Source organism: Nansenia antarctica, assembly GCF_963989245.1.
Source record: "Nansenia antarctica genome assembly, chromosome: 19".
NCBI classification, from domain to species: Eukaryota; Metazoa; Chordata; class Actinopteri; order Argentiniformes; family Microstomatidae; genus Nansenia; species Nansenia antarctica.
Genome location: NC_137692.1, coordinates 14,944,296 through 14,967,816, shown reverse-complemented (window position 1 = coordinate 14,967,816; position 23,521 = coordinate 14,944,296). Strand labels below are relative to the sequence as shown.

Here is a 23,521-nt window from a genome sequence, read left to right as displayed (position 1 = left end):
ACTTGTTCTTGTCAGCTTCTAGCTCAGCTGTGGTGTTGCAGCAGCATATATACAAGGGGGGTAAGGTGAGGAGGACAGGGATGTGGGAAGAAGGGGTCCATGAAAAAGAAAAGGCGTTCTGAGTTCTGAGTTCTAGGTTTTGAGTTCTGAGTTCTATGTTCTATGTTCTATGTTCTGAGTTCTAACAAGTCGTTTCATGAAGGAATATTTACCACCCCGCTATGATCTGTCTGTGTTCCCCCCATCATGAACCACTCACTACCAGGCAGATTACTACGACGAATCTGGCTCAGGCATGTCGCTCATCATGCTTTCCATGTTGTTTGTTCGCTACTGAGCTAGTTCGATTAGCGAGACAGTGTAAGGTGAGATGTAACACAACTGCATGATCTGCTTTGCTAGCCCAAGTCATGTTCTAGTTGTCTCATTCATTGACTGTCGTTTCTTGACGTTATAGCCCTTCCATTCAAGTCATTTAGTGCATTACCAACCCAAAGCCGTGTACATATAAATAAGTCAATGAGAGTTATTTGTTCATGTTTCAGTTGTTCAATGTTCTTCACCGCTTACTGACGAGTTCCTCAAGAAACTTTGCTGTGATTTGCGGATGTAAACAATGTGATGTCATCTTGGGCACACTCGATGTACACCGTTCACGTCTGGGTGGGCGGAGCTCTTTATCACGTCTGGGTGGGCGGAGCTCTTTATCACGTCTGGGTGGGCGGAGCTCTTTATCACGTCTGGGTGGGCGGAGCTCTTTACGTCTGGGGGGGCGGAGCTCTTTATCACGTCTGGGTGGGCGGAGCTCTTTATCACGTCTGGGTGGGCGGAGCTCTTTATCACGTCTGGGTGGGCGGAGCTCTTTATCACGTCTGGGTGGGCGGAGCTCTTTATCACGTCTGGGTGGGCAGAGCTCTTTATCACGTCTGGGTGGGCGGAGCTCTTTATCACGTTTGGGTGGGCGGAGCTCTTTATCACGTCTGGGTGGGCGGAGCTCTTTACGTCTGGGGGGGCGGAGCTCTTTATCACGTCTGGGGGGGCGGAGCTCTTTAAGTCTGGGGGGGCGGAGCTCTTTATCACGTCTGGGTGGGCAGAGCTTTTTATCACGTCTGGGTGGGCGGAGCTCTTTATCACGTCTGGGTGGGCGGAGCTCTTTATCACGTCTGGGGGGGCGGAGCTCTTTATCACGTATGGGGGGGCGGAGCTCTTTATCACGTTTGGGTGGGCGGAGCTCTTTATCACGTCTGGGTGGGCGGAGCTCTTTACGTCTGGGGGGGCGGAGCTCTTTATCACGTCTGGGGGGGCGGAGCTCTTTAAGTCTGGGGGGGCGGAGCTCTTTATCACGTCTGGGTGGGCAGAGCTTTTTATCACGTCTGGGTGGGCGGAGCTCTTTATCACGTCTGGGTGGGCGGAGCTCTTTATCACGTCTGGGGGGGCGGAGCTCTTTATCACGTATGGGGGGGCGGAGCTCTTTATCACGTCTGGGGGGGCGGAGCTCTTTATCACGTCTGGGTGGGCGGAGCTCTTTATCACCTCTGGGTGGGCGGAGCTCTTTATCACGTCTGGGTGGGCGGAGCTCTTTATCACGTCTGGGTGGGCGGAGCTCTTTATCACGTCTGGGTGGGCGGAGCTCTTTATCACGTCTGGGTGGGCGGAGCTCTTTATCACGTCTGGGTGGGCGGAGCTCTTTATCACGTCTGGGAGGGCGGAGCTCTTTATCACGTCTGGGGGGCGGAGCTCTTTATCACGTCTGGGTGGGCGGAGCTCTTTATCACGTCTGGGGGGGCGGAGCTCTTTATCACGTCTGGGTGGGCGGAGCTCTTTATCACGTCTGGGGGGGCGGAGCTCTTTATCACGTCTGGGGGGGCGGAGCTCTTTATCACGTCTGGGTGGGCGGAGCTCTTTATCACGTCTGGGTGGGCGGAGCTCTTTACCAGTATCATCAAACACTTTAGGCCTGTGGGCTACTTTTGTCCCCCGTGATAAAATCGGAGTGTACTGTGGATCTCGCGATAGCTCTGGGGACAATTTTGACAACTTGAATGCTGTGTCTTGCCATAGATCCAGCATTTACAAAATTACAATACCTTACAGGGCGTGCTATATGCAGGGGTGCAAATTCACGAGTATTTACACCTTTTGCGAATTATTTGTTGTTCATTAATATATGCAAACTGTTTTATTTATTTATTTATTTATTAAGTTGGTTAAACTAGTTAAGCTAGCTAGGTGTAGCCCATTGGCTTGGGCTATCACACGTAGCTTTCTTGTCCACGGTTACCATGGTAACGGTAGCGGCAACTGCTACCATGGTAACGGTAGCTATAGATTTATGGAAGGAGAATCAGTTGTAGTAACGATAGGAGATTTGTCAGTTGTGATATGGGAGTATGGAAATTTGATAGTAACTTTGTACATTTGGGAATAAGATTAAGTAACGTTACAAAAATATATTTTGTAAGAAGAGTGAAATAAATGTTTATTGTGAATTATTGTAAATATTGTTATACCTCTCAGTTGGCAGTTACCCCGAGACTCAATAGCTGAAGACAGCTAGCTCACCTTTTTTTATTTATATTATTCTTCCGGAATAAACTAAACATAAAGTATGATACCTGTGAAGTCTCCTTGTTCTTCATAAATGCAACTCCCCCCCCCACCACCATTTTTGTTGTTGTTGTCATCACCAGTTAAATTCAGAAATTACTCTGATTGGCCCAAGGGGAGGCTGTATAGTAACAACTGAAATTCCACATTTAAAAACAATGTCAGCATCTCCTGTCCAATTTGAGCTACAGTCAGGAAATTCGGTACATATTTTCATTCCCTCGTGAGCAACATGTTTCTCTTTATGGACCATTTGTTTTTATTCCCTCTCCCATTAATCCCCAAAACATATGTTTGAATAATTGTCACCAATTCACACAAGGGTGGCACTACTTGTCTTTAGTAGCCAATTCCAGGCTTCTCCACCCAACAGGAGAACAACAGCTTAAAAACTAGCAACAGATTGTTAGCTTGCTTGTGCTTGGTCTGGTGTAATCACGTTTGCTAACATTAAACCAAACAATATGAGAAGACCGACATTGTTTTCTTTATTGATAACATTTCACTGTAAACTTACTCATTCACATTTTGATCAATCTTATCAGTCATATAGACTTTATTTCCACACCAGGTTATTTTTAGTTGCATTGAACAGTTTGTGATGCTTGTGAGTTGATCAATACAACCTGCAATAGAACTAGCTTGGTGGAAACAGTTCATGCAATGCTTGTTTACGGGTGGATGGAGGGGAGAGGGGAGAGGGAATGGTTGTAGTTGGTCAGCTGTTTGTGAGCTCAAATGCTACGTTCACATGACTTTGCTTGTTGAATGTATTCTCTGACCTCATAACCCCCCTCCCTGTCCTTGCAGAGCTCTATGCCAGCAATTATGACAATGTTAGCAGACCATGCAGCGCAGCAGCTGCTGGACTTCAGCCAGAAACTGGACATTAACCTGCTGGATAATGTGGTGAATTGTCTCTACCACGGGGTGGGACCACAGGTAAGTGCCACCTGGCTCAGTAGCTACAAAGTAGACTATCAAGTGGTTGAAGATACTGTGTGGGATTGATGCTCTTCAGATTGTACAATTCTGTTGTGATGTTTACTAAATAGTTAACATCAGCCGGGCTAAGTAAGTGCCTGTTTAATGCCCATGATCAGGACGTACCTTAGTGCTGTGTTGAATAAAAGAGCAAAAGGGGGTTAGTCAATTTATGTTGTTCAACATAAATAGACTGAAGATGTCCATAGGTGTTCTGTTACAAGCATTTGCCATTTTTTCCACTGTGCTTCCAGGGAGATTGTTTATGTTTTTCTTCTTAAACCTTGTTTCATGTCATTTAGCAAAGAATGGCGCAAGAGGTACTGACCCATTTGAAAGAGCACCCGGATGCGTGGACGAGAGTGGACACCATCCTGGAGTTCTCCCAGAACATGAACACCAAAGTAAGCCAGATCCTGGGCACACTAGGGAAGGGACCTAATCTCTGTATCTCTGTAAGATGTGCTTATTTTCAGAACTTTAAAAACATGATAACATTGATTTAACATGATTTAAAACACGGTTTGATAACATACACAAACACTATAGGCCAGGCCATCATTGTGTCTGCTGAACACTGTTGATCTCCCTATGCCCCCAAATGACCCGATTTGTTAAATACTTGTGGGGGTGATATACTCTGCTGGTGTTGTTATGGAATTATAACACTGATGTAGGCATGTTGCCCTCCTGCTCTTTAGAGTCTCACACTACCGGGGCATCTCTCAGCTAAACAGTCTTCAGTGTGAATCTGCATGCCTCTCCATCACCTCTGCAGTGAAATGCTTTAGTACGGTGCTTACAGTGCTCAGTAATGCTCCCCCCTGCACTTGCACAGCTTAGAGAGCAACCAGACTACACACTGAAAACCTTGTATGCGCCAGACCATGTCAACTTGACAATGACAGACATGCCTTCTAGTTTATTGGCAAAACAAATATAAGGTAACATTAATTTGGTCAATTTAGATTAGGCAAATGGAATGTTACCTTACCCAGTACAGTATCTGTGCCATCATGGAGAGTATAGATCTAGGCTTATATGCTTAGTACCTGTATTAAAGACTTCTTCATAGTGATGGTAACGTGTGCTTTTTCCTATTTTGCTTGCCTGTAAGATTGCTCTTAACACTGACATTCATTACTAATGTCTTGAGTTGATCTATCAACAGTATTTGTAGTTTCAAATTTGTAATTTGCCCAAAATGATCGCATTAGAGGAAAAGAAAGGAAGGAAACAGAAAAGGTAAACACCTCTTGAATTTGTCTAAATTCTGCATTCACCTTTTTCATTTATTTAAAAAAAATAACAGTGCATAAATTTAAAAAAGCACTTGTGAACGTTTGGCTTTGTTCATAATTGATCATTTTACTGATTTTTATTTTGTCAAGAAATTGAATGAATTCAAGTTGTGACTCTTTGATATTAATCATAATGTTCCATTATGTTGATTGCTTGTAATAGGAAGAAAAGGGGTGTGTCATCCTGTGCATCTTGACACAGCTAGGCTTTGACGGCAGGCCTCCACAAGGTCTACCCTTTTGATTCCCTTTGACTGAATTCTGTTCATCCGTTTCTATTACATCTGTTTCATTGGGCAGAGGGAGGGTGCAGACTGCAGTCAGTAGGTTCCATCGTAGAGGTGTAGAGACTTACTATTTCACCTGTAGGGATCACGGCTCTCTCCCTGTCTCTTGTCTCTTCCTGTTTCCACCTCTCTGGTTTCCTCTCTGATCTCTTGCACATCCTCAAAACCTTGCGATTACCGTAGGTTTATTTTTAAAAAAGAAAAAAAGGGTTGCAAGGTGTTGCCCTGACTCTTTTTTGTTCTCTTCTGATCTTGTGTTGTTTCTGTCCTGTCTGTGGAAATTAAAGGTGTAACAAAAAGGCCCTCGGAGCGTTTGATAGGCACCCGTTACTGTTGTACAGTTAGACGCTCGAAGAGGGTGGTTCACCTTTAATGATTTTCTGCAATTCATCTCCCCTCCCTGCGACCTTTGACACTAACACTTGCATTTCATGTATTTGTTCAATCACTGGCTGTTTTCCCACAATTCCTTTGAATCGCTGATCCCTACAGTTGAAACACTACCAATCCAAATAACAGTAGATCAAATAATGAATACACTAACTTGTAAAATATTTGTTTGTTTGTTTTCTTGCTTGTCTTTAAAAAAATAAAGGGGATGAATATATAGGGGGAAAAAGTCAAACCTGTCGGTGGTCTTGCTGTTCCTTATGAGAGACACCAGTTTATGGTTAAAACAGGACTTTACTCATTTGGTTCTTTTTTTTTTGGTGTAGCTGAGGTTTGTTAGGGTGTGGCTATTTGCAATTGCGTTGACCTTAAAGTGAGGGGCAGTAAAGGCCGATTTAAAGTTCTGCGTCGAATTTACGTGCGTAGCTTACGTTCCCTACGTAAGGGCTCTCGCACTTTACACTTCTGCGTAGGCCGCGCTGCAATTACACCATCGCTAGGTGGCAGTGTGTTTTCTATGCCCCTGTGCTGTGCCTCTTCCGGTTAGGAACGCAACAGAGCTCAAAGCTCAAAGCGGCATAATAGCGATCTTTTTGTTGTTATGCTTGTTGTAAATAAAAGTTATATGATGCATTGAAATGACATTAAACTAAGATAATACGATGGTTATCATAATTTTTCAAATCTTTATTAATAAGTAATTACAGAAAAAGTGAATGACATTTCTATCATGGCTTCCGCATTTTGGCCGACGAGAGAGTCGGAATCTTGTCTGAATCATGTGCTACCAAGCGGACCAATCACAGAGCTGACGCGTACGCGTACGCTCTGATGCGTACCTGATTTTTTGAGAGGAGCGCGTCAAGGCTACGCACGGTCTCGCGGGACTACGTAAGCTTACGCGTAGCCTACGGCGTCGACTTTACGCAGAACTTTAAATCGGCCTTAAGGCATAAGTGAGTCTTGCCTTGACCCCTTAAAGGCTAACATTTGCATAATGGCAGTTTTACCGAAACCACTATCTCTTAGTATGATGCACTATACTCCAAGCAGCCAAAGACAGTGGACAGTTTAATCGTTTTCTTTTCTCCCCTGTCTTTCGCTTTCTGGTGTGATACTGGGAGAAACAGCAGGACTTCTACATGGTTTCAGCCAAATGTTAGCTCATAGGGACCAATAAAGACAATCCAAATGAATGTTTACATAATAATATCTGCATGAAAAAGTGGTTCAATCCAATTGAATCATTTGAAAGAAAAGTAAGATATGTCAGGCAGGCACAATTAACAGCAAATAATTGTTTTGTACCGTTACTCCAATGCACAGCTTGTTGTTGATCAGTGTTGATGTTGTGACTCCTCCCCCCTGACACCGTTCTCTCCTTATGCATTACAGTACTATGCTCTGCAGATTCTGGAAACGGTTATCAAAACGCGATGGAAGATTCTGCCCCGAAATCAGTGCGAAGGTAAGCTGTGCTCACCCACCTCTTGGCTTCTACCTGCTCAAGACTGAAGACTCAAGGGGCGCTTAGGTGGCGTAGTGGATTAAGCGCTGACCATGTACCGCAGGGATTCCGGCTCGATTCCAGCCGCGGACATATCCTGCATGTCATCCCTTCTCTCTCTCTCACCCATCCTTCCTGTCATAATCACCTTTAATCACCTGTGTCTGTCATTAAAAAGGAAAAATATGAGTGGGACTGCCCCACTCAGAAAAAAAAAGAAAAAAAAGACTGAAAACAAGAGTGAAAATATCCCTTTAGATGTGTGAGTTGACCATGATGACATTGAGCGACGTGTACTTGCTCATAGTTGGAGAAACTATGGGCAGATTCATTCAGACCTCCTTTGGAATATTGCTGTTGACACTGTGAGGAGCCTTAATTGTGCCAGAGACACTCTCTCCTTTTACTGCCCATCGTGCGGTTGCCAAGTTGAGTGGTGTCCCCTGCTAAGCACGCCGGTTGCTTTTCTGCTTGGCTGGGTTGTATTCACCACTGCAGAAAGGTTGTATTCTGCACCCTGGCACTTCTTTACACGAGGAAAGGACCAAAACTGCTGTTTTTGGGATTGCAAAGACGTTAGCCTAGTGTAGCATCCTACGGTAAAACTTGCAAACACTTGGGTTTGCAGTATCTATCTGCTCTGTTTGTTTAGAGGTCTTTTAGATCTTGGTACGGGCTGGGCATCTTGGTAGATTATCTATTTGTTTCCTCAATTGTTGACATAGAAGAGCCACTTAATCATAGAATTATGATTAAGTCCTCACGCAGCCAAAGCTCCATCCACTGTGACTAGCGTCTATAGTCCCATGTAGAGTATGTACTGTACACTGACAGCAGTACAGAAAGGACAATTAGCGTACAAAATTAAGTTTGTTATATTCTATACCTTCCAGGGTTTTTTTGTTTTATTAATTACTGTTGATATGATGAATGAATGAATGAATGGTCTTTATTGTCATTGATATAGTACAGGTACCAAACAACGACATTTGGGAGGGGGGGCTCCCCTGGTGCTAGGAAAAAAAACTAAAAACAAGAAGGGAAAAGAGCTGGTTTACATAAATAAACCAACATGTTCAACGAAAGTGTATAATTCCATGTTTTCTCCCTTACTACTTAGGCTGACATTCCTTTTTTCGGTAAACTGATTTGTTGTTAGCTGCTGTTTATCATTAGCCAGTAATGCTCTCACTGCAATGTAGATCAGGGAAATAGATCTAGTGATCTGGACATAGAAACAAGAAAGATGGAAAAGAATCACACAAAAGGTTTGAAAGAGCTGTACCTCTGGCTTTTGATAAGACTCCTGAACTGTAATTGGAATTGGATGTTTTTCTTTTATGTGACAACAAAAATAGAAGTAATCAAGTTTGTCCAAGTTACTCGTGTTCATGTTCCCCCCCTACAATGTATTTTCTCATTGACCTGTTGACTTCCCACTTTACTGTAGATGCCTGACGTTTGTTCAAGTGGCAAACCCAATGCAGTGCATGTCATTTCCCCCTCTTACGTTAGAGTTGTACCTCACTGCTGGGTCGTGCACAAACCATATCCACACTCACTGTGGTCAGAAGGGTGTTGCTATAGTGGCAGCCTTGAGGAAAGGCTAAAGAGATGATGTACACAAACACTCCTTCTGCCACTGCTGTCTGAGCTCCGAAGTGGAGGATTAAGAACAACGGTCTGTCTGCTCTGATTTTAGAGCGCTCTGTTTTTAACGTCATAGAGCACTCTGATTTCAGTTAATTTACGAACGGTCAGTTAAAAGTTGATACAAAGTGTAAACATGGCAGACACCAATGATAACATTACCATCATTTCGTTGGCGGCCAACAAATTTGCTGCATATATATATATATATATATATATATATATATATATATATATATATATATATATATATAATATATTGTATAGATTATTGTCTGTTGTTATAATCTGTCTAAATCAAAATCTAGCCAGCATATGTAGCCATCAATGTATTGTCCATCAATTAGAAATGATTGGGCCTCTTTAATGCACCTTTTACTGTATTCTTCTTCTTTGCATGTAATCAGTAGTTCCACAGACAGTAAAGCAACTGGCATAGACAGCTCTTTGCAGCTTCAACCACTCCAAAGCCACACAGCTGTAACACAGGGTTAAAACTGTCTGCAGCATGCATGACTGCAAACTGGATTAGAGAGAGGAAAACACTCTGCTAACTGCCTCTTCACCATGCTACTGTAGATGGTTTTTTTCAGGGTTCACCTATGTGCACTGGACCAGAAGGTGGTGTTATTTGTAGATGGACACAATAGTTGTTTTCCAGGCGGCCCTCTATGAAGGGATGGTCCAGGCGGCCCTCTATGAAGGGATGGTTGTATATAACTATTCTCCCTTTTATGGGAGACTTTCACACGTCTTGTTCTTTCTGCTTGCAGGGATTAAAAAGTATGTGGTTGGCCTTATTATCAAGACTTCGTCAGATGCAACAAATGTTGAGGTGAGTAATGCCAAATGTATCTGTTATGATGTTGGGAGATCAAGGAAAGTTAAAATCATATGTCTATGTTTTGAATTCATGTCTTAAAGCACAAAGGATACAGCCAGCATACCTCAGGCTCACTAGAGACCTAGTTCAATTAGGTTTGCATCTACATTCACAATGACTGTAAGCAAGCAGAGACATACTGTTAATGACATCTGTAACATTGTCATTTTTACAGCATATAAGTACTTAAGGTTTATACCTGTGTTAGATGATAGTCTGATTTGTATTTCAGAAAGAAAAAGTGTACATCGGAAAGCTGAACATGATCCTTGTTCAGGTAAGAATTTTGAGGTGTGGGAGGGGGCAATTAGATCTCAAGAATATAGGAAATGAATTCAATTTTCACAGTATAACAACAAGTCAATTAAACTTCTGGGATATCGATCTGTCCAGTTAGGAAGCGTTATTTCACCTGCTTTGGTGCAAATGAAAGCGACAACAGGTATACAGGAGAGGCAACAGCAAGACAACCCCCAAAAAGGACGTTATTTTGCAGGTGGTGGCCACAGACCATTTCTCTATCCTTCTCCTTCCTGACCGATTTTTCTCTAGTTTTGCATTTTAGTGCCCTTGGCACTACTGGTAGCCTGAGGCGGTACCTGCAGCACATTCAGGTTGCACAGGTAGTCCAGCTCCTCCAGGATGGCACATCCATACATACATGCTGTCGCAAGAAGGTTTACTGTGTTTCCCAGCAAAACTCTGTTTGGCCTCATAAGCACCAGGGGGGTAGAAGAAGCTAAAAACCTGAGGTTTAAGCACTGAATAGGTACTGAGTAAGCGCCATTGGAAAAAGCATTTTCCCACTGTGGAAAGCCGTCCACTGTGTCCCTAAATGTTTTAGCTGACGTTGTTTTGGTCTCTGGACAGATCATCTATGGTTGGTCTATGGTCTATGCCCAGTCTGACTTTACACACGTGTATGTGTGCCTGTACATCCTGTACATGTGTGTAACCTCTAAGCTTGACATCGGGCTGTGTGTTCTGACCCCTTCTCCTCCCCTCCACCACGCTCAGATCCTGAAGCAGGAGTGGCCGAAGCACTGGCCCACCTTCATCAGCGACATCGTGGGCGCCAGCCGCACCAGCGAGAGCCTGTGTCAGAACAACATGATCATCCTCAAACTGCTCAGCGAGGAGGTCTTCGACTTCTCCAGCGGCCAGATGACCCAGGTCAAGGCCAAGCACCTCAAAGACAGGTGTGCTGCTACTACTACTGCCCCGTACACACCCTTAAGGCCAATATATATGGACCTCACGTAGATTTCACCTCACATATCTGGGCACCTGTACACTAGTAACTTGATTGGTTACGAGGCAACCCATTGAGAGAGAAAAAACAGTGTATGATCTGACCTGATTTTAAGAGAGACTGACATTTAGTGGTGTGCAGACGTCTGTGGTAGAACGTTCAGATGTGAACAGGGCAAATGGTTAGAACAGACAACAGGAACCAATGAATGTCTCAAGAGGTGTGACTAACCCATTGCGTTGTAATCTGTCCAACGATGTGTTTGATGATTCCTTCGCCGATCACGCTTTCCCATGAGCCCACTATCATAAAGAGTTCCCCTGGTCCTTTGTGGAGTTCATGGTTTCCTCTTTCTTTCAGCATGTGCAACGAATTCTCCCAAATTTTCCAGCTCTGCCAGTTTGTTATGGTAGGTGAAGACCCTTCCCAGTGTTTTGCACCAACAGACCATTTACACTGATCTCCCCTTGTCTTTGGTCGGCCGTTAACTATTTTTTTGTTACCAGGAAAACTCTCAGAATGCCCCGCTGGTCCATTCCACTCTGGAGACCCTCCTGCGATTTCTCAACTGGATTCCTCTGGGATATATATTTGAAACCAAACTCATCAGCACACTTGTGTACAAGGTACCCCCATAGGCCTCGTACACACACTCACATACAGACGCCAGTTAATGGTCACTGCCTAGTTCCAAACTGGTCCCCTGCCAACTGTCTCTATCTGATAATAATAATAATAATAATAATAATAATAATAATAACTTTTTATTTGCGCTTTTCCTGCAAACGTTGCAGCTCAAAGTGCTCCATTATTGCATTTAATAATTAATATATAATATAATATAATAATATATGATATGATATGTAATACCAAATATTGCTAACCACTGCAGCAAGAATTGCCGGTAGCCTCTCAAACGGCAAGGTTGAGCTATAACCATAGTGTTTACCTGTCCAACATTAACATGGCTAAATAAAGTGAAATAAATCAATCAAATAAATACCTGTTTCACTTTGCTGTCCTGTAGTTCCTGAACGTGCCAATGTTCCGCAACGTGACACTGAAGGGCCTGACGGAGATCGCCGGCGTGAGCGTCAGCCAATACGAGGAGCAGTTCGTCACTCTCTTCACCCTCACTATGTGTCAGCTGAAACAGGTGGGCACACACACACACACACACACACACACACACACACACACACACGCACACACACACACACACACACACACACACACACACGCACACACACACACACACACACACACACACACACACAGTGATTTCCCTCAAATAGTTAACACTAGAACAGCCATGGGTGGGGTCATTTGACCAAGTGAGTAAAAAAAAAAAATGTCTACCTTTGCACTCGATCAAATTTCAGGACCCTCCTTTCATGACTTTGTCCTAGATATGTGCGTTCTACCACCCAGTATCCTTACATTTTCTAAATCACATCAGGATAAACTAGTATAGTATATTTTGCAGTTTTGCTGTGTAGGAGGCAGGCTGATTTACAAGAGGCACAGCTTCCCATTCTAAAGACTATGGTCATTTGACCCCCGAGGCAGCCTGAAGAGTAGGTGAAACAGGCACGGCTGTCCTAGTGTTAAAGACCCACACACAGTCAAACACACACTTGTTTGTGGGCTAAGTTAAACACAAATGTCTTGGGTGTTGAGGTCCTCCGTGTCTCTCTCCCCTAGATGCTCCCCCTGAACACCAACATCCGGCTGGCCTACTCCAACGGGAAAGACGACGAGCAGAACTTCATCCAGAACCTCAGCCTGTTCCTCTGCACCTTCCTCAAAGAGCACGGCCAGCTCATCGAGAAGAGACTGAACCTCCGAGAGACTCTTATGGAGGTGAGAGGAATCCATGCCCCCAGAGACTGTATGCTAACCGTTGTTTACCCAGCGGTCCTAAAAATCTGACTCAGATCTTCTGTCATCAGGGGGGTATTCCATCAACGTTGCTAAAGGAGAATCCAGGCTTATTTTGATAAGTCAATCGGAAAGAGTTGTAAATCTCGCGACATTTATCGAAATAAGCCTGGATTGTCCTTTAGCGACATGATGGAATTGTTTAAGATTGTTTATACCTACTTATGTGATACATAACCAATACCTGTGTTTTACACTTTACATTTCTCGCTATCTGAACGTGGTCAAACTCTCATCCGAGTCCATTGGCTTCTTTGCGTTTAACTGCAATGTCCATGTTTTCCGTCCCCCAGGCCCTGCACTACATGCTGCTGGTGTCGGAGGTGGAGGAGACGGAGATCTTCAAGATCTGCCTGGAGTACTGGAACCACCTGGCGGCCGAGCTCTACAGAGAGAGCCCCTTCTCCACCTCCACCTCCCCGCTGCTCTCAGGCAGCCAGCACTTTGACGTCCCGCCCCGCAGACAGCTCTACCTTCCCGTGCTCTCCAAGGTGAGGAAAGACCCACGTAGCCTGTACATGCACTGTAGTGTCAGTGTGTGTGAAATGACTTGCACAAAATATACAACTCTGCCTGTCCAAACTGCCAGAGGCATTTATCTATTAATTCATTTAGCAATTTTGTTGACAGGAAAAGTGCACATTAATCAACGTTTCACACATCAACGCATCAATAAACATGTAGTCCCTAGGCAGAATACAAAAACCACAAAGCATAACATCAGACAACGACACAGACAGATTATACAGATTATACATGATTATACATGCATCAGATGATATGGATGCTTGGATTCTTCTTTATTTGATGAATGAGTATTAATCCTTCAGATACACCACAATTTCTGTAACAAATTCTGTGTCTCAATAAGTTGTGGGGATGGCTCACATGTTTAACTGTGTTCAATACATAAAAATAAAAAAACGTAACTGAATAAGCAATGAAATATGAAAGGCAGTTGGAATTTCACTTTGAAAACTCCATGGATATGATGTCACCATGACCAAGTGTAATCTGTACTAAATGGGAGCCTACGGGACACACAGTAAGGCTCCCATTGAATACAGATTGCAGTGTGGGGAAACGCATGGTGACATCATATCCATGGAGTTTCTTTTAATACAGTTAAAAAGGTGTGAACACACACACACACGTAGCCAACGGCGCACGCTGTGTGCGTGTGGCCGGTCAAGTGATCAGGGTTTGTGTGTGCGTTCGCATGTAGTCAGCGTAAGTGTGAGTTGCCACATGCCGTGTGTGTGTGTGTGTGTGTGTTGACAATTTGTAATCCCCTGTAACAGGTGCGTACGCTGATGGTGAGTCGGATGGCCAAGCCAGAGGAGGTCCTCGTAGTAGAGAACGACCAGGGGGAAGTGGTCAGAGAGTTCATGAAGGACACGGATTCCATCAACCTCTACAAGAACATGAGAGAGACTCTCGGTGTGTGTGTGTGTGTGTGTGTGTGTGTGTGTGTGTGTGTGTGTGTGTGTGTGTGTGTGTGTGTGTGTGTGTGTGTGTGTGTGTGTGTGTGTGTGTGGTGTGTGTGGCGTATGTGTTACTGTATTTTGACTGAATCTCTTCTTCATTGCCTCCTTCCGTCTTTGGGAGTATCTCCTAAGCAGCCCACCATGGTGGAGGGTGTACAGTATATGATTGACCTCTAACCCTAACCCTCAATGTTCCAGTGTACCTGACCCATCTGGACTATGCAGACACAGAACGAATCATGACAGAGAAGCTGCATAACCAGGTCAACGGGACAGAGTGGTCATGGAAGAACCTCAACACGTTGTGCTGGGCTATAGGATCTATTAGTGGAGCCATGCATGAGGAGGATGAGAAGAGGTTCCTCGTCACTGTTATCAAGGTAGGGGAGACGGGGAGGGGTTTATAGGGCAACTGTGGAGATTGAATAGGCTTTAATGTGGCTCAATTTCAGACCTGGATTAATATGGCAAATCGGCTACTTAGTATTTGATGTGTGCTTGATTAAGTTTGCACTTTATTGTACTATGCATTTAACAAAATAACACTGCATTTAATAATGACTTAAATTTATATAGCGTTTTTCCATGTAAAAGATAAAGATATATCTTTGTGTTTAACTAGGGATTGGAATAGATAAGAGGCTATTGATACCGATAGCTTTATCAATTGCTCAAAGAAAAGAAAAGAGAAAAAAAATCAAAGAAAAGAAAAGAGAAAAAAAAATCAAAGAAAAGAAAAGTAGGACAACTGTTAGGGAAATATTTAAGTATCTAAATAGAAAATAGAAAAAGGTAGCCTGGTTTCTTTTCAATTGTATAGAAAAGGTATTTAATTGTCTTATGCAAAAGGAGAATAGTTTACAAGCACGACAGACCCGATTTAGACCCGATACTGCTTGATTCGTGGGAAATTGGACCTCTTTGTTAACCACTCATCTGTGTGTGTGTGTGTGTCACAGGATCTACTGGGGCTGTGTGAACAGAAGAGAGGGAAGGACAACAAGGCCATCATAGCCTCCAACATCATGTACATCGTGGGCCAGTATCCTCGTTTTCTCCGAGCCCACTGGAAGTTCCTCAAAACCGTGGTCAACAAGCTGTTTGAGTTCATGCACGGTGAGGAAACCACTGCGTCTGGCCGTTGGTGTTAGTGAGGTAGAGGGTATTGGTGGTTTTAGATTGTGTGTTAGTGCTGTCTCAGTTTCTTATTCTGTTTCTTCTTTTCTCCCTCCTCAAGAGACCCATGACGGTGTACAAGACATGGCGTGCGACACGTTCATCAAGATCGCTCAGAAGTGCAGGCGACACTTTGTCCAGGTGCAGGTGGGCGAGGTGATGCCCTTCATCGACGAGATCCTCAACAACATCAACACCATCATCTGTGACCTCCAACCACAACAGGTCAGCTTCAGCCTAGATACAGAGGGATTAATGTAGGGTTCGTCAGCTGTCCTGGGTAGCTTTTAGGTTAGCAGGCTTTTGACCAACACACCTGTTACAAATAACGAATATAAAATGCTAGAAATAAAACGAGATAAAGACTTGCTAGTGAAAAAAAAAGACTTTCAGTGTCTGTTCATGATTCCTAGATGAGTTTTTGTGCTAACCTTTGTCCTCTCTATGTTCATGTTGTGTGTGTGTGGTGTGTGGTTGTCGGGGTCTCCAGGTTCACACGTTCTACGAGGCGGTGGGCTACATGATCGGGGCTCAGACGGACCAGGCGGTCCAGGAGCACCTGATAGAGAAGTACATGCTGCTGCCCAACCAGGTGTGGGACAGCATCATCCAACAGGCCACCAAGGTGAGACACAGTACCAGCTATGTTCTAGATTGGATATAGAGCCCATTTTTTTTTTTTACACGATACTAATGTTTTAACTTAGAAATTAAAAACATAGAAAACGTAGAGTTCAGAAATCAGTATTTGGTGGAATAACCCGTGTTTTCAATCACAGCTTTCATGCATCTTGGCATGCTCTACACCAGTCTTTCACATTGCTGTCAGGTGACTTTACGCCACTCCTGGTGCAAACATTCAAGCAGCTCGGCTTTGTTTGATGGTTTGTGACCATCCATCTTCCTCCTGATCACATTCCAGAAGGTTTTCAATGGGGTTCAGGTCTGGAGATGGGGCTGGCCATGACAGGGTCTTGATCTGGTGGTCCTCCACCCACACCTTGATTGACCTGGCTTTATGGCATGGAGCATTGGGGCGGCAGGTAGCCTAGAGGTTAGAGAGGCTGGCAATCAGAAGGTCACTGGTTCGATCCCCGCCTCAGGAGGGAGCTGGTGACTGGAGGGTTGCTAGCATCATATCTAAGGTGCATACTACTGCCGTTGAGCAAGACACTTAACCCATAATTGCTCCAGGGGCACTGACTATGGCTGACTGTGTCGAGAGCAAAAAATACATTTAGTAGTTTTCTGTGCAATGACAAAAAGGTTGAATCCTAGTCATTGTTCTGCTGGGAAAAAACAATCCTCGGAGTTAGGGAAAGTTGTCAGAGCAGAAGGAGGCAAGTTTTCTTCCAGGAAAACCTTGAACGTACAACCTGGATTCATGCATCCTTCACATAGACAAATCTTCATAGGCTGATATGGCAACCAGGCTATGCAGGTTGTTTAGACACGAACAGCTGAATTGCTTGAAAATGGCATGAAAATATTATGTTCCATGATTCAATGTATAGCTCTTCTGTATGCATTTTACATGTCATGTTGAATTAGTTAAAGTGTCTGATTTAGCAAAGTGTAAAAAGGAACCTCTGCTTTGACTTGCCCTGGCGTCATCCATTTAGGATCCTATTTAAATCAAATTACTGTTGTTAACCTGATCTGTTCAATTTGCAAATAAATGTACTAATGTACCCATTCCCACCATGCTAGAATGTGGACATCCTGAAGGACCCAGAAACTGTGAAACAGCTGGGCAGCATCCTGAAGACCAACGTGAGAGCCTGCAAGGCCGTGGGCCACCCCTTCGTCATCCAGCTGGGCCGCATCTACCTGGACATGCTCAACGTCTACAAGTGTCTGAGCGAAAACATCTCAGCTGCCATTCAGACCAACGGTGTGTGTGTGTGTGTGTGTGTGTGTGTGTGTGTGTGTGTGTGCGCGCGCGTATATAGTATACAGCACTGTCAAACGGAAGTGTGTGTGTGTGTGTGTGTGTGTGTGTGTGTGTGTGTGTGTGTGCACGTGCGTGCGTGCATGTATAGTATACAGCACTGTCAAACTGAAGTGTGTGTGTGTGTGTGTGTGTGTGTGTGTGTGTGTGTGTGTGTGTGTGTGTGTGTGTGTGTTGGCTGTCACATTTCCCCCCAAAATATGTTCCAACACCTGGAACCTGTTAGCTTTTTATTGTATTTTCTCTTTTATTTTCCTCATCAAAATGTATTAACACTTTTTCATATGCGTCTTAAGAATTCACAATATTTTGGCTGTATTTGGCAATATTTGGCCTCCACTCTGCAGAGAGTAACACCATGTGACAGCCCTAGTTGTTATGTCTAAACCCTTTTAGACGTATAATTCCCAAATAGGAATGGGGGCAGAGAAAACGTTTGGTAACAACATAGAGCTTTAGTGGAACAAACGCAGGCGTACAGAGACTACAGACACGGCACCACTTAATCCTCTGACAGGGGAACACTTCATTACCCAGAAGGCTTTTCTCATCTAACTACGGTGGCTCACCTAGCTCAAAAAGAACACGTTCAATATATAACATTAGCGTTTGTGTGTGTGTGTGTGTGTGTGTGTCTCTTGTCGTAGGAGAGATGGTGACCAAACAGCCCTTGATAAGGAGTATGAGGACGGTGAAACGAGAGACGCTGAAACTGATATCGGGCTGGGTTAGCCGATCAAACGATCCACAGATGGTGAGAAGCTGCACACCGATATTTCTACTCCAAACATCCATGAAAAACACAGATGTTTCAATGAAAATCGACCTTATTTTTTAGATCAAACAGGAAACCATGTCTGAACTGTTACCCACAATGCCATGCCATGCTATGCTGTGATTTTCGGGTAGTGATGCAAGACACCGTTGTCTTCAGCACTATTGTCTTCTAACCCTCCCTAACCCTATTAGTCACACACATCATCTGTTTGATTTCCTGCTATTCAAATGGAATTTTTAATGAATGATATTTCCATTAGGATAGCTTTCCTGACACAAAGTCCTGGACTGAATCAGTCTGTCAATGGAGTATCTCCATTGTGGTTGCTTTTTTGCTTGTTGGGGGGACGGCTGTGGCTCAACTGGTAGAGCCGGCGACTAATGATCGCAAAGTCGGCAGCTCGCAGTGGTTCGTGTCCCTGGTGGGCCATGTGTCGAAGTGTCCCTGAGCAAGGCACTAAACCCCTATAATGGCTGTGACCCCTTGCCTAGATGTCCCCTCTAGAGCACAAATGCAATCTGGGAAACCGGCTAAGTGATGTTTGAAGGTTAGGCTTTTATGAGCTCAGTGCAGTGTTTACCCTATTATAATCCCAAATATACAGTGGTATTACTCCATTGTCAACCAAGTATATACACTAATTAGAGTCTAAATGATCTTCAGCTGGACTGAAATCCAGTGTACCCAGTGGGTCCATAAGACTGTAAACCCTGGTGTAATAGTCTCAGAGACATTAGTGTTGGAGACTTTAACCCACAAAGCCGGTCCTAAAACAACCTGTTAGGAATGCTCTTCAGGGGCGCTTAGGTGGCGTAGTGGGTTAAGCGCTGAACATGTACCGCAGGGCTCCCGGTTCGATTCCAGCCGCGGACATATCCTGCATGTCATCCTTTCTCTCTCTCTCACCCATCCTTCCTGTCATAATCTCTACTATATCTGTCATTAAAAAGAAAAATATGAGTGGGACTGCCCCAAAATAAAAAAGGAATGCTCTTCAGTCGAGTCGTGTTGATCTGTTCCAATCCGATGTTTTCCGGGGCATTCTAGGTGGGAGAGAATTTTGTCCCGCCACTGTTGGATGCAGTTCTGATCGACTACCAGCGAAACGTCCCTGCCGCCAGAGAACCTGAGGTCCTCAGCACCATGGCGACCATCGTCAATAAACTAGGCGGCCACATCACAGGGGAGATCCCCCAGATCTTTGACGCTGTTTTCGAATGCACCCTCAACATGATCAATAAAGTGAGTATGATTACCTTAACATGGGATGAGTTTTAACATGCATGTCACCTTTGTCCCCTGAACCTTGCCAGGGGTGCGTTCAGTTAGGCAAAATGTTCACAACGTTGCATATAGAAATGGAATACAAGAATGGAGCATGAATCCCTATTCCACATTACACACCCCGTTTGAGAATCTAGCTGACGGCTTTGAACGGTGATCGAGGCCGCCTGTTTTGGGTGGGATGTTTAAAAGTTCAAAAATAAAGTTAGAGTGAGGAATGCACGTAGGTGGTGATTGAGGGTAGGAAAGAAATGTTACAAACTCAGCCGAAGTCTGTTGCACATGGTTGTACCTGGGTCTCACCTGTACAGTAATGTTCCTTTGCCTGTCTTTCGTGGTTCCCAGGACTTCGAGGAGTACCCTGAGCACAGGACGCACTTCTTCTACCTGCTGCAGGCCGTCAACTCCCACTGCTTTCCAGCATTCCTGGCGATCCCACCTGCCCAGTTTAAACTGGTGTTAGATTCCATCATCTGGGCCTTTAAACACACCATGCGGAATGTGGCTGACACGGGTGAGGAGAAGTTAAACCAACATGTTGTCACACGCGTCACATTCTAACGCTTTGGTCCGCATATCGGGGATCTGATCGGAAAAACTTGAATCCATTTCCGCGTTGTTGAAAATCAACGACACGTCGCTAGTCGACTAACACAGCTTGTTTTGTGAGCCTGCTAACAATGTAAAGTAGTGTTATAGATAACTAGGTAGCAGTGGAAAGTACTCTCCGAATCCATTGCGTTGCAGTATTTTGGCTTGACTAGCGAGTTTGTGTTGTGATTCTCGGCAACGTTGAAACGTTCCGTGTTTCGAAAGAAAAGTCTGAACATTTTGATTGGTTGCTGATATGCGGACCAAAAGACTAGAACGTGTCACGATATGTACTGTACGTGTTGTACTGTACGTGTTGTTGGGGAGTCCAGATCAGCCAGTACAGTCCGTCTTTAGTAAGTGTGTGTGTCGCGTGTCTTTAGTAAGTGTGTGTGTCGCGTGTCTTTAGTAAGTGTGTGTCGCGTGTCTTTAGTAAGTGTGTGTGTTGCGTGTCTTTAGTAAGTGTGTGTGTTGCGTGTCTTTAGTAAGTGTGTGTGTCGCGTGTCTTTAGTAAGTGTGTGTGTCGCGTAGGGCTGGGTATCGCCACTGATTTCCCAAAACGATTCGATTCCGATTCACCAGCTCAGTGAGCTCACGATTCGATTCGATTCCGATTCGATCTAGTTAAAATATACATTTTTTGCTTGAATATGAAAGAGATTCTCAGAATTAATGCTATAAATGGTTCAAGGAACCCTATAACATGTAGCATTGTTAAACATATCAATGAATTGACTCCAAAGCAGTTACATGAATGTACTTTTTATTGGAACACATTTTATTGGAACATATGAACATCATTGACCAACATTTTGCAACTACAAAAAGTGTTTTTTAACGTGCTTTACTGCAGCCGATGTAAATAAAGGGGCTACAAACATAGCCTACCGGTAATAATCAACAAAAAAAGCGTTTCTGAACGTTTTTTGAGGGGTTTATATATACAAAAAAAAAAAAAAAAAATGAAAGATCGATCTCGGGACTTATGAATCGATAAATCGCTCATTTAATGAAGATCGATTCAGAATCGGGAAATCGATTTTTTGAACCCAGCCCTAGTGTCGCGTGTCTTTAGTAAGTGTGTGTGTGTTGCGTGTCTTTAGTAAGTGTGTGTGTGTCGCGTGTCTTTAGTAAGTGTGTGTGTGTTGCGTGTCTTTAGTAAGTGTGTGTGTGTCGCGTGTCTTTAGTAAGTGTGTGTGTCGCGTGTCTTTAGTAAGTGTGTGTGTCGCGTGTCTTTAGTAAGTGTGTGTGTCGCGTGTCTTTAGTAAGTGTGTGTGTTGCGTGTCTTTAGTCAGTGTGTGTGTCGCGTGTCTTTAGTAAGTGTGTGTGTTGCGTGTCTTTAGTAAGTGTGTGTGTTGCTGCGTGTCTTTAGTAAGTGTGTGTGTCGTGTCTCCTCCCAGGTCTGCAGGTCCTGTACACGCTGCTGCAGAACGTGGGCCAGGAGGAGGCGGCGGCCCAGAGCTTCTACCAGACCTACTTCTGTGACATCCTGCAGCACATCTTCTCTGTAGTCACAGACACGTCACACACTGCTGGTGAGCGTGTGCATACATACAGTCATTGCCACAGAGAGTGGAGGTGATGGATGTATGCAACATTGGTCAATGTTTTAGGGAATATATCTCACAGAATATAGTAATGTGAGAATATACACAAGGCCTGCTTCCACATACTAATAGAGGATGTACTGGTGGTATGAGGGATAATCCCCGACAGGAGACAACTGCTGCCTAGTATAATCAAATGAGTCTATTAAATGTTTTGCCTATTGATAATTATTGAACATCAACGTCATGTTGCGTGTTTTGGCCAACTCCCCAAGTCCACTGACCCTCCCATGTCCTGCACCACCTATATCAGTCTTACATTAGTGTTACATTACCAAAGCATCACAACATTTTAGCCTCCGGGCCGCAACAGAGAAATGAAAACACAGTGTTCTTCTAAGTGTAACTTAAGCCAGTGTCATTGGGTTTCTGCCGTCTGCCGTGTCTCTTTTTCACGACTCCGTACGGTTCTGTGCTCGTGTCTTCCAGGCCTGACCATGCACGCGTCCATTCTGGCCTACATGTTCAACCTGGTGGAAGAGGGTAAGATCAACACCACCCTCAACCCCTCCAGCCCTGTCAACAACCAGGTGTTCATCCAGGAGTACGTGGCCAACCTGCTCAAAACAGCCTTCCCCCACTTACAGGAGTGAGTTTTTACATTCGAGGTCGAGGTGTCTTCTGTGTATTTGCTGTGTTGTGTTCACGCCAGCCAATAGTATGTTGTCTCATATGTTATGTGTCCCTTCCTTCAGTGCCCAGGTGAAGGTGTTTGTAACCGGGCTGTTCAGCCTAAACCAGGATATCCCTGCCTTCAAGGAGCACCTGAGAGACTTCCTGGTCCAGATTAAGGTGAGAGTCCCTTTTTTAAGACCATCTTTGATGACATCACAACATTCAAATTCAGAAGTGGATTATAGAGCCTGTAAGTAACTAATCGTTCCCTAAAAATGTAAGTAGGCATCCCAGTGTGACAGAAATCAAGTGTTTTAGACATGTTTTGATGAATGGATCCCCTTTCTAAACTAAATAATTCTCAAAAGACTAAGTGAAGGTAACTCAATGTTTTCCCCCCCCAATCAAGCAGCGCCATAAGCCTACATCAAAGGGAAGGGATAGATGGATAGAAGTTGTTTTCCTTAGTGAGCTAAGATGGTTGGATGCTGAGGTATGGTTTCTATAAATAACTGTTCGAGTGCAGGGCCAGGGGGTCTCTCTGTCTCTCTCTCATGCACAGTACACTGATACGCGTCCCCCTCCCACACACACACACGCCCCCCCTCTCTGTAGGAGTTTGCAGGTGAGGACACGACAGACTTGTTCCTGGAGGAGCGGGAGTCGTCACTGCGCCAGGCGCAGGAGGAGAAACACAAGCTGCAGATGTCCGTGCCGGGTATCCTCAACCCCCACGAGATCCCAGAGGAGATGTGCGACTGAGCAGCGAACCAAACTGTACAGGCGTCGAAACAAAGAAAAGTAACCAACACAGAATCTGAACCGATAAGAGGCAGGTGTGCGGCAGGACAGGCGGAGGACAGAGTGGAGGCTTGTCGACCAAAACAATGCCAATATTTAAATGACACCGTGTCACCCTGTGGCCCTTTTTACAGTGTGTTTTTTATATGGAGATTGTTTGTGTGATATCTTTTCTGATAGTGTTACTCTAATCCAAATGTATGTTTGTTTGGTCCATCCCCATCCCAGAGCTGCATGAAGACATAAGAAGTTGACATTTTTGTTTTCCTACCTATTTTTTGTTATTATTATTATTATTCCTGTGTGTGTGTGTGTGTGTGTGTGTGTGCGTGCGTGCGTGCGTGCGTGCGTGTGTGTGTGTGTGTGTGTGAGTATTGTTAGTTTGTTTGTTTTTTTCTTTTGAAATCTGAGGAATGTTTTGCGCAAAAG

At 44.3% G+C, this 23,521-nt stretch overlaps 1 protein-coding gene across 1 annotated transcript in view; it reads left to right on the top strand.

The window, feature by feature from the left end:
- Positions 1 to 23,454, top strand: part of xpo1b (exportin 1 b) — a 24,800-nt gene extending 1,346 nt beyond the window's left edge. The window contains exons 2-25 of the mRNA XM_080548792.1: positions 3,418 to 3,549; positions 3,894 to 3,995; positions 6,965 to 7,037; positions 9,500 to 9,561; positions 9,842 to 9,886; positions 10,627 to 10,808; positions 11,222 to 11,270; positions 11,368 to 11,487; positions 11,889 to 12,017; positions 12,566 to 12,724; positions 13,096 to 13,293; positions 14,104 to 14,242; positions 14,488 to 14,669; positions 15,249 to 15,405; positions 15,527 to 15,690; positions 15,956 to 16,090; positions 17,176 to 17,359; positions 18,064 to 18,170; positions 19,242 to 19,436; positions 19,824 to 19,992; positions 21,470 to 21,604; positions 22,106 to 22,265; positions 22,372 to 22,468; positions 22,907 to 23,454. Of these exons, the coding sequence (XP_080404918.1) occupies positions 3,424 to 3,549; positions 3,894 to 3,995; positions 6,965 to 7,037; positions 9,500 to 9,561; positions 9,842 to 9,886; positions 10,627 to 10,808; positions 11,222 to 11,270; positions 11,368 to 11,487; positions 11,889 to 12,017; positions 12,566 to 12,724; positions 13,096 to 13,293; positions 14,104 to 14,242; positions 14,488 to 14,669; positions 15,249 to 15,405; positions 15,527 to 15,690; positions 15,956 to 16,090; positions 17,176 to 17,359; positions 18,064 to 18,170; positions 19,242 to 19,436; positions 19,824 to 19,992; positions 21,470 to 21,604; positions 22,106 to 22,265; positions 22,372 to 22,468; positions 22,907 to 23,053 (3,216 nt within the window). The 5' untranslated portion in view covers positions 3,418 to 3,423 and the 3' untranslated portion in view covers positions 23,054 to 23,454. The remainder of the gene's footprint in view (positions 1 to 3,417; positions 3,550 to 3,893; positions 3,996 to 6,964; positions 7,038 to 9,499; positions 9,562 to 9,841; positions 9,887 to 10,626; positions 10,809 to 11,221; positions 11,271 to 11,367; positions 11,488 to 11,888; positions 12,018 to 12,565; positions 12,725 to 13,095; positions 13,294 to 14,103; positions 14,243 to 14,487; positions 14,670 to 15,248; positions 15,406 to 15,526; positions 15,691 to 15,955; positions 16,091 to 17,175; positions 17,360 to 18,063; positions 18,171 to 19,241; positions 19,437 to 19,823; positions 19,993 to 21,469; positions 21,605 to 22,105; positions 22,266 to 22,371; positions 22,469 to 22,906) is intronic.
- The last annotated feature ends 67 nt before the right edge of the window (positions 23,455 to 23,521 follow it).